Source organism: Pocillopora damicornis, chromosome 7 (genome assembly GCF_964200805.1).
Source record: "Pocillopora damicornis chromosome 7, jaPocDami1.2, whole genome shotgun sequence".
Lineage (NCBI taxonomy): Eukaryota > Metazoa > Cnidaria > Anthozoa > Scleractinia > Pocilloporidae > Pocillopora > Pocillopora damicornis.
In genome coordinates, this window is record NC_142676.1 from 21911687 (window position 1) to 21922296 (window position 10610).

At 38.5% G+C, this 10610-nt stretch overlaps 2 protein-coding genes and 1 pseudogene across 3 annotated transcripts in view; 1 reads left to right on the top strand and 2 right to left on the bottom strand.

Annotated features, from left to right (window-relative positions):
* LOC113682824 (DNA helicase MCM8) overlaps positions 1-10610 on the bottom strand; it is an 80021-nt gene that overhangs the window by 53865 nt on the left and 15546 nt on the right. The gene's annotated exons all lie outside the window — the stretch shown is intronic.
* Positions 134-5912, bottom strand: LOC149043125 (uncharacterized). The gene is made up of 7 exons (XM_089211359.1): positions 5783-5912; positions 4711-5027; positions 3949-3993; positions 3168-3343; positions 2537-2861; positions 1316-1360; positions 134-333 (listed from the first exon to the last, which is right to left on the bottom strand). Exons 2-6 carry the CDS (start codon positions 5012-5014, stop codon positions 1317-1319), a joined length of 894 nt encoding a protein of 297 aa, XP_089067485.1. The 5' UTR covers positions 5015-5027; positions 5783-5912; the 3' UTR covers positions 134-333; position 1316.
* On the top strand, positions 8237-9204 carry LOC149043126 (translin-associated protein X pseudogene; annotated as a pseudogene).

A 10610-nucleotide genomic window follows, 5' to 3' on the forward strand; every position in this document is an offset into this window, starting at 1 on the left:
CACTGGCTTTCAAATTTGGCATGAGTGCAACTTTAAGTTTTTAGACAAGTTCTCCTTATGCTGGCTTTCAAATTAGGTGCAAGTGCAACTTTAAGATAAGGGAAATTACAAAGTCAGAAACTGATACAGCTCCTCAAATTAACATACTGTTTTATTGGATTTAAATTCGAGGCCGTATTTTTTCTAAACTTAAGGGCAAGAGACTTCAAATCTCCGCCTATTAGCTTGGTTCATTAGCGAATCCCTTCACAAGAAACCCTGCAGAAAAAGCAAGTAATCTACTGCCTTGATTTTCTGCCATCTGATGTTGTACATATTCAGTGGCAGTCAACTCTGAAACAAAAAATTGGGCAGTTTATTTAATGTTGAAGGCTTTTTGTCACTCATCATTTATTAGGCTAAACTCAAATTATTGTCTAAAGTAACAGAATATAAAAAATGTGTTACATTTTGACTTACCACATATAGCATGTTAAGATGAGCCTTAAAAGAATTAAATTTAACAACAATTTTCAGAACATACACATTACCTAGGGAGTGAAAAGGCCATTCTCTGTTCAAGGCTTCTGGTGAAGAAGAGTTCTGGGGCAGATCCCAGATATAGTAAATGGGGGTCCCGATAAATGTCTGCTGAGGGCATGGGGGTCAGGGGTGTCCCCCCCCCCCTGGAAATTTTGAAATTTAGGTCCTGGGATGGGTGATTTCCAGCATTTAATATTGAGGGACAATTATTGTAGGTTGTTTCATGCCTTTTACACAATCTCCATTTTTAGCTATTTCAGACATACTTTCTGTCCACTAAAGTTTTGCATCGGAAATTGCATTTGTTTAAATGTTCTTCAATTCAGTTTAGGAGTTTTAAGCTCCAACTCTATACCTACCCCAAGGAATAAAGGTAAAGTACATTACAAGGGTTAATAACAGTCTCTCAACTTATCCCAGTTTTGGAAGCAGGAGGTGCATTGAAGTATAGCCACATAGCCACACCCACACCCCTTGGATGGGATACTTGTCCATCCCAGGTTACCTCCCTGGCCTCTACCCTGTCCCTCTCCCTTGTATTTTGTCAGGTTTTCCTGAAAGTCCAATTGAACTAATTTATATTCTTGTGAGGGAGAGAGAGACACTAGGTGAGTAACATGTCTTAGCCAAGAACACAAACACCATTTAGGAACAAGAATGGGAGGTCTCCTCCTTAGGAGAGTGTGTGACCTAATTTGAGTACTTGCTCCACCAAAGCTGTTTATTTAACACATTATACTTTTCATCTCACACAGGGAATAAATTACAGGGACGTTTTTATTTCAATTTTTACCTTAACGCAAGAAAACCGCCAGAACATCTGCCTTAGCAACATTAGCTGAAAAGTGACAGGAAAAAAAGAGGATCTCAGTTTTCAGAAAACCAGTCAAAATGCTGCAGAATTCACATCATTATTATGATTGTAACTAACTTATGATCATTATTTTTTAATTCATCAAATCAATTTTTACTGAAAAGTTACATCCCTGATTGCAATAACAGGGAAATTAGAGGAAAAAAGAAAAAAGCCAAATTCAGATTAATTAGCATAGTCATATGACATTAGCATATGATTTTTATTTTTTGCCTTTTTGGAACCACGTTAAATTTCCAAACAGACATCTGACACGCTCCAGAAGTTTGAGAGAATTTTTCATGGGAAATTCTTTGAAAATTTTCCTGTTGAGGGATTATGGTCAGAGCCAGTACTTTTATGTGCCAATCACTTCCAACTGAGTTTTTTCCTTTTCTATTTTTGTTTCTTTCAACAACGTTATTTCATTAAATACGAGAGTGATCTTCCCAGTAATGAACACAAAAACTGTGTAGGAACAAGAAAGGGAGGTCCCTACCCTTAAAAAAGGTATGGCCTATTTTATATACTTGCTCCACAATAGGAGTCATAAGGTTTTAATTAGGTTTCAATTAGGTGTATGATGCTCCAAAGTAATTAGCAATTTGATAAAATGCAAAAATCAACTCTTGAAAAGCTGAAGCCTCGATGGGGCTTGGATCCGCATTCAGATACTGTTTGGACGCTGCTTCCAGCTGAACTAGGACGGCACAAGATAGAATTAAGTTCTCAATTTTTCTTTGCTGTACATGATTGGTCCAAAAGAAAAATGTGCCACATTAATTTTCAACCAATAAGATTTAAATAAAAATCAATGGAGATTTGGCAAGCCGCGTTTTTTCGCGCTTCAAGCCGTTTGCTAGTTGTTACTTTCATTGGCTTCTTGTAATATTTACTCATCAATTGATTGGCTGTTGTGATAATGTTGGTTTTGGTATCACAACACTCATTCCAAAGCGCCCTAATATATGAAGGGATTCAAGTAAGGCCCACTGATAATCAATAATCAATGCTGAGCAGAGAGCGAAAGCTTAATAATTTTTCTCCCTCTCTCAGCCTCATCAGCTTTGCATTTTAGTTTTATCAAAGGAAAAGCGTGGCGGTCTTGTTCAGTTTCCTCTTCTTAGGCTGGGAGTTAATTCGTAACGTCAATATACTCACCTTCAGTGTTCCAGTTGGTGTGTGTAGCCAACGTGCTGTACAACACAGCGTTTACTCCATAACGCTTTTCCCATTCACAAGGAATTGAGGTAATACACAGCCAGCCGGAATCAATATGGCAGCCACCATAATTCCTGTTAATGAAGAAGTTCCGATTGGTCAATCCTTGGATGGAAAAGGAGTTCTGTACCTCTGATTTCACATTTTCCCATGGCAACGGCTCCTTCAGTTTGTCCTTTGAAAACCAGTTCAATTTGTCCGTTCCCGTGGCGTCGAAGAAAAGCTTCTTGACAGCGCTCCCGTCTTCGTAAAGGACAACTTTGGCCTGTAAACGCAGAATATATAATTATCGCTCCTAGTTTCCTTTAAAGAACTTCTGCCCAATGAACCCTGTGTAAATTATATCTTGTTTGGCTACCGTTACGGTTGAGTTTAATCCGGTTCATCGTGATTTCCGGTGCGTGTCATACCATGTCATATGTACCTCTGCCTGCATGTGAGACGCGTGCGAGAAGCTAGAGAAGCGCTCCTCTTACAACTGACTTTTATCACCCAACGGGCACATGACAGACCTATGCACCTCAAGATTTCTTACGGCCCTCATGTTTAACGTTATATACACCCTTGTTACCTCAGATGCAGCAAACTCAGCCCACTTCAGGATTATCCTGCTTTTGTAGTCGCCAAGGTGCTGGTTAGTGACGTCGAGAGCGCTCATGTCATTCTCAGCGAGAGTTTCACCCGAATTGAAAGTATTGAAAGCACTTTCCTTCGCCCCAGACACCGCCTTGAATATCATGGTCCATCCTTGTGAAAACAGGAGAACAGGTAATAAACAAAATTAGTCTACACATTACAGTCATAGGTATTTAAGTACCACGGTAACAAACCCAAATTTCACAGTGACAAAATGAAAATACTATTTTCATTTTTGACAAACAAATTTAATTGCTGACCAGTGCTTCCTAAGAACTATTCTCCTTCTGTTCTTACCCCGATATAGAACATTTTTTATAACTAGGTTTTTCTTTTTTTTTTAATACTCTTTTTTTGAAGACCTTATAATTTGTATACCATAACCTGTCATGCCAGAAACTTGCCCGCAGAATCTCATGAAGGAATGTAATTGCTTGTTTAGCAACATTTCAATATTATGTTCTACCCTCAATCACAAGGAATAACACTGAGGAAAAGTAGAAAATTTTTCCAGATGTTAAAACATCAGTTTTACCTTACAACGCAAACTGTAAGATCGTTATTTTCAAAATAAAAGAAAAGGAGCGTGAAAGAAGCACTAGCAAACTGTAGAAATGCAAAATCGTATAAAAGCCTGAAACAGATGCTCAAGTGTCAGGACATGACACTCTTCTTTTGATCAAATCAAGCTAAACTCGAACTAATTTTAAACTCACCTCCATTAGACATGTCACAGTAAACTGGAAAAACACTGGGATCACCTGGATATGAAACGAAAATTTTATAAAAACTTGGTACCGCTGGTGAGCTTCATTCCTAACTGATTTAAAACTCATATTGTACTTACACCCCACTGTTTGAAGGATGAATTGTAAAACAAAGAGTTTTTAATCAATCAGAAACAATCAAAGACCAAACTCCTGCGTTCAAAATTGTGAAATGAATTCACCCTTTCAGTGAGCGTCCGTTGGCAAATTTGTTCCAAGCGAGGATAGACCTATGATAAGCCATTGGTACAACTGTGGCGAATGTTACCTAGAAACTTGATCGGTCTTGGGTCTTGCAAATGTTTTATCCAGACGTGAAATCGCGTCAACCTTTGCGATGAGGCTCAAAGTTTCACAGGGAAGCTGAAGTTTTTTAGGGTTATGGTTGTGGATGTGGAAAGTCTCTATACCATCCATGCCGTTCGAAAATATTGCAATTTTTAATCAGAGATCTATGCCAAGACAAACTCGAAAGAGAGGTTTGACAATCTAAACAGCGATTTATAATACGTGAAAAATATTTCTAAGTGGGTCGAGGTTATTAAACGATGAAAAGTTGTTCAGCCAACATTATTTATTCTCGAACTTTCAAACCGAGGTCAGGGCGTTTTGACGAGACTTAAATTTTACCATTCGCCCTCTCTACATGACTAACAGAGTTTACTTAAAAAGCTTCCAGAAATTAAAGTTAAAAAATATTTTTGATCTTACTCTTGAACGTAAGCCAGTAAATTCCATCGTCGGCTGCGGCGTCTTCCTCCATGATTTCCTTACACGAATAAGCTGGATTCGCCCTTGAATTTTTGGGAGTAGGCATTTCAAACTGCAGAGGTTTGTAATCACTACCATCACACATCAGCAATTTCCCATCTTCAAGTTTCAATTGGCCCGCTGATTTGACTTTGCACTCGCAGTTGTGTTTCTTAACAATGGGACCACATTTGTATTTCTTGCCAGCCGATGTGAAAAGCACGGTGCTGATCAAGATAAGGCCCAGAACGACCAGATATCTCATGTTGACGGTTTATCTGAAGAGAGAGCAGAAAGCGTTTAATACGAAGATGAATTTGTGCTCTGGTGGAACACCGAGTTGTTTATCAATATGGGATTTTCAAATCCTCAGAAACTCTAGTTATAGGAGTACAAAAATGCAGAATTTACTGTGGCAAAGTGATGCATTAAGCAAGCTTAAAGTTCAAAACATTTCCCCCCCTGCATGTTCATTGTCCACGGAAATTTGCCAAATGGGTGTAAATTTGTCCATCACCAGCGTTGCAACAATGTGCAATTAACGTTGTTATCGGAAAGTTTAAGAGTATCGAGAGACAGAGAGGCTTTGTTACACATGTACTTCAGCAAGATTAAGTTCTTTTTTTGGATCATTGAGGGGAAACTCGCAAGGCAGCCTATTCAAAATATATACGCGAAAACAATAAAGTGAAGTCCCTTTGTGAATGCGTGGACAACTGACGACATCTAGTTTCAGAGTCTGAAAACTCATTAATCTGGTAGACAATATGTGAAAGTTCTGACCGAACAGCAAACTAACTGGAAACATGAAGCTAATCTAAACGTGGTGGGAAAAACTTGATCGGCATCTCTATGTGGGAAGGGCAAACCTTTAGGACAAGGAAAGGGTAATTAAAAAAAAAAAAAAAACCTTCAGCAAATTATATTAGTTAAAGAGAGTTTCGAGAGAAGGGAGAGCACTAATTTGTCTCAGAGCTTGGTCTCTTTTTTTAAGGTGAATCTCCTCAGCATTCTGAGACGAAATGAAACCTACCTTGAGTGTGCTCTGACTGAATTCTCGGCGAAGAACTTCTAAGGAACGATTATCGCTTTGCTAATGAGTTTTCATACAAACCAACACCGGAAGACATTGTCAATCAAACACAACAACCCCCCACAAGGTTCTGTAAAAGAAGCTATGAGTTATTTCCAAGAAACAAGGCATGTTCACCAAAAATGTAAAGAACGATCCTGTACAAAATAAAAACTAATTAGAACTAATTAAATGAGGCGAAAGATAAATGCCAATAAAGTGCTCTCTTAGGACGCACGGGTTATTCGTTTTCAAACAGTTCATATTTTTAACACTCGTAATTGGTAAAAGCAGAATTAGTGAAATGAAATTATCCTACCTTTTTTTATTGAATTGCTATTTTTGTTATTTTTAGAATTCTTCTGGTTGAAAATTGTACCTTAGCTAGACAATTTTATTTCACCTCGGGATCCGCTGAAATATTTGCGTGAAGCGTGATTTAATTCGTGATCCCGATTTTAAAAATAATCCTGTCAAACCCAGGAACCAGTCAAGACTGCAACGCCGAGGAAAACGTCGATTAAAAAAAAAAAACTTACATTGCTTATGAATTTTGCGAATAACTGGTTTTGTTTACCGTCTCTTAGGGCCCAGACCCCGACTCTGTTCGGCACAACATGTGAGCTGCGTTGGCTTCCAAATGGGAACAAACTAATGCCCCATTCACACCAAAGCTTAAACATGTTTAAAAGTTGTTTTGTTAAACACAGTTTAATTTTTTTTTTCTTCATAGAAACTATTTAGCCGAATATTTTTGACTTGAATGTAGCACATTGGAAATGCAAGTTAGCAAGTACTTGAATCCAATGGAAAATCAAGTTTTTCAGTTCTCTGTTTACAATTTTCATTCAATGAAAACCAGTTTAACAAAACATGTTTTGCTGGTGTGAATGGGGTATAAGTATTATGCCAATTGGACCAGTCGGGGTTTCTTTTCACTTACTACTCAAATTTGATAATTTCACGCTCCAGTTTTGCGGGGAACATGAACAGAATTTAAGAAAGCGCGTGCTGAGCTTTTGTTCTGCTCGTTAAATATTTTGTTTTACTTACTTTGCCTTCGCCGCCGTGGTTCACCTGTAAACTACTTGCGAATGCGAACGAAGAATCAAAAACAGCACGATTCGTTCAGTGTCTTGTTTTTTTTTCGTTTAATATTTTTGCTATAAATGTCTGATTAGGGCATTTACCTTTGCTTTCAGTGTCACGCGAGTTTGTTTTCAGTGTTTTGCGCGTTTGGAATTTGTTGAAGGATCGATTAACGCATAAAATCCATTTCGAATTGTCGGCTATAGGTTCTATGCTTTGAAAATACAAGTCCCTCACCTGGTTACAAACTAATCCCACAAAACTACCGACTCACCAATGTCTGGGTAGTATAAGTTCCATTTCTTGAAGGGACACGGCGTTAAGCTTGTCTGTATTTGCCGTGCTCTTTGATGTTCCACTTGAGGACTTAAACTTCCCTGGTCTGAACCCCTTTGTGCTAAAGCGATAATTTCATGAAATTACTAACAAATTTTTTCGTCAAGTCACAAGCGTGGAACACAGAAATTTCCATCAATTTCACCTCTTCCTGTCTGGCTCGTTCCTCCAACACTCTTTCTTCCTCGGAACCTCTGTCCTCTTCCTCTCCAGAAGTTACCTCTTGCTCTCCCGGAGCTCATAATGGGTGAATTGGATTTATGTTTTCATGAATTATTGTGACGCACGACCTTTGGAATCGATAAGTATAGGAAATCGTATGAACGCGAGTGCATTTCGTGATTTATGGGCACGAGTGATGTTTTGAAAGTTCTCAAAATTGCACGAGTCGTAGGCGAGTGCAATTTGAGAACTTTCAAAACATCACGAGTGACCATAAATCACGAAATGCACGAGCAGGTTCATACGATTTTTTATTTATTAAATTCTCGACAAAATTACTCCAACATTTTATCGAGTTGTTCGTGCTCGTATTCTTCCATTTTTGGGTTTACTTTTCGTTGAGTCGCCCATGTTTGCCAGACATTTAACCAGGTCTGTGTAGCTTTCAACGTGTTTTTGTTTTTCGCATTTTCTTTAAGTTGCTCAACGATGTTTTGGTTTGACAAAGCAAACCGGCTGTCAGCCATTTTTTTATAATTTGGTGTTCAAATTTGGCGCTTCCCCGGTGTTTCCATGGCAACTTCTCCGTATTGCACTCTATAACCTCTATTGCACTCTATAACCTATTTATGCATTCATCATTGACCAATCAGAAACGCAATATTTTGTTGAGTATATAATAAATAATGTTAAAACAAGGCTCATTTGGGCGCCTAGATAAGTTTGAAATCTGCCGCCATTTTCCCTTCAAAGATCCATGAGCTCTCTTATAAGGTTGTACTTAATTGGTTTAGTTCCTTAAAAAAAGAGCCAATCAACGTCGCGCATCTATCTCCTTTTCCGAATTTTCAACATGGCGGCTGTCGTGAAACAACGAAATAGGAAACGTCCTAGACCTCAAGCTCAAGAGAGCAGCCCTCTGAAGAGAAAAGTCGATGAGAACTCGCCAGTAATACTATCATTTAAAAATCATCGGCAAGAGCTGGATTCTCGGCATGACAAACACGAGCGTTTAGTTAAATGTAGCAGAGATGTTCCTATTGCAAGCAAACGGATCATTTTTAATCTTCAGCGAGTAGCCGGAGCGAGTGATACGGAGCAGATCTTCAAAGAAGCAGATGAAAAGTTTGTAACGGTTAAATAACTCCTAAATACGATAGCTTTGGAGTTAGAGGGATAAGACCCTTTCTTGTTCACCCGAGCGTACTCTCCTGGTGTGCAGGAATACATCGAAGCATTGTCTTTCGCGCATTTTCTCAAGAGAAAAACTTTGATTTCTTTTGACCAAGTTGAAGCGGAGTTGAAATTTTCAAATGAGGATGGTAAAGATCTTGGCTTAAGCTTAAATCCGTTCGACTACGTACTTGGAATCGCGGATCTGACGGGAGAGCTCATGCGTTTCTGCATAAACAGTGCGTCGAGCGGGGACCAAAACACTCCTTTTGAGGTGTGCAGCTTTCTGCGGGAAATTCACAACGCTTTCGTGGCGTTCGGGAATGTTTCTAGGGAGATTGCCTCAAAATTGAGAGTACTGAAGGCCAGTATGAATAAGGTGGAAGTCGCTTGTTACACTTTGAAAGTTCGGGGTTCAGAAATTCCTCAATTTGCTTTGACTGAAGCACTGAGTGGAGACTTTACTTCTGAAGAAAGGGATTTTAATTGAAAACTGCTATAGCCTTAGCTGTTTCAAAAGTCAGGTATCAGGTTAAATTTATTTATTTGAGAAAACTGAAGCTGTTTGAAAAAAGGAGAGTTATTTCAAAGATTAAATTGTTGAAGAAAATGAATGACACTTTTTAAAAACATGTTTCAACAGTTCTTCTGTCATCCTCGGTTTTGAATAATACAAAGTACAAAGTTGAATTTAAAGTGTGTAACAAAATGCTGATTGGACAAAACACATTTTAAATTCAACTTTACTTTGTATTATTCAGAACTGAGGATGACAGAAGAACTGTCAAAACATGTCTTTAAAAAGTGTCATTCATTTTCCTACATTTGTTCCATATCTGCTTCTATCCAGACCTTTTGGCAATTAAATTGTTTCTGTCATTTGATAGTGTGTTGTTCTAAGGCAGGTAATACAGTTGTATTTTTGTGAGGCATTTATCCCACTCAATCATTTACACCCTAACATGGATATCAATATTCTCCACACTGTTCTCTCTACATTTCTTATTAAGCTGACAAGGAGAATTTGTAAACAATCACAGACTTTTCTAATCAGTGATCATTTCCTTTATTCTCATTATCTTAATGTGTGATTCAGCAGTTTTACAAGAGCTGAAACATTAGCAGATATTTTAACCATCATTTTTACATTTGTGACTTATTGCCATGCCATGCGAATGTTCTGTTTTGTCAGCTTGGATTTTTAACTAGACTTTCAACTTCTTTAGCACCTAAATGCCTCAGGATATAGTGTTCGAGTGATTGTTGCCCCTGACGATGTATCAAGGAGCCCTAGTTCTTGTCCTAGCTGGACCATTTTGTTATTTTTCTTTACTCTCAAAGTCTATTCCTCTGTTCAGAGGCAGAAATGTCAAAAATTATGAATGGAAGCCTGTCAAGGAAAGATGGCAAATTGCTGTTGGGTTGGGAAAGGGTGGGGGGTGGTGGTGGGGAGATGACCTTGCATGTCCTGGCATACCATCCAAGGGGGAGAAGAATAAAAGAAAAATTGGTGGTTTCTCCTCTAGCACCTCTGGCAAAATTGGCCTTCTTGTCTGTAGCCTGACTTGACCAAAATGTAAGCTGACAAGGAGAATTTGTAAACAATCACAGACTTTTCTAATTAATAATCATTTCCTTTATTCTCATTATCTTAATGTGTGATTCAGCAGTTTTACAAGAGCTGAAACGTTAGCAGATATTTTAACCATCATTTTTACATTTGTGACTTATTGCCATGCCATGCGAATGTTCTGTTTGGTCAGCTTGGATTTTGAACTAGATCTTCAATTTCTTTAGCACCTAACTGCCTCAGTTAGAGAGATACAGTGTTCCAGTGATTGTTTCCCCTGACCATGTATGAAGGGGCCCTTGCTCTTGTCCTAGCTGGACCATTTTGTTATTTTTCTTTACTATCAAAGTCTATTCCTCTGTTCAGAGGCAGAAATGTCAAAAATGGTAAATGAAAGTCTGTCAGGGAAAGATGGCAAATTGCTGTTGGGTTGGGAAAAGGTGGGGGGTGGTGGTGGGG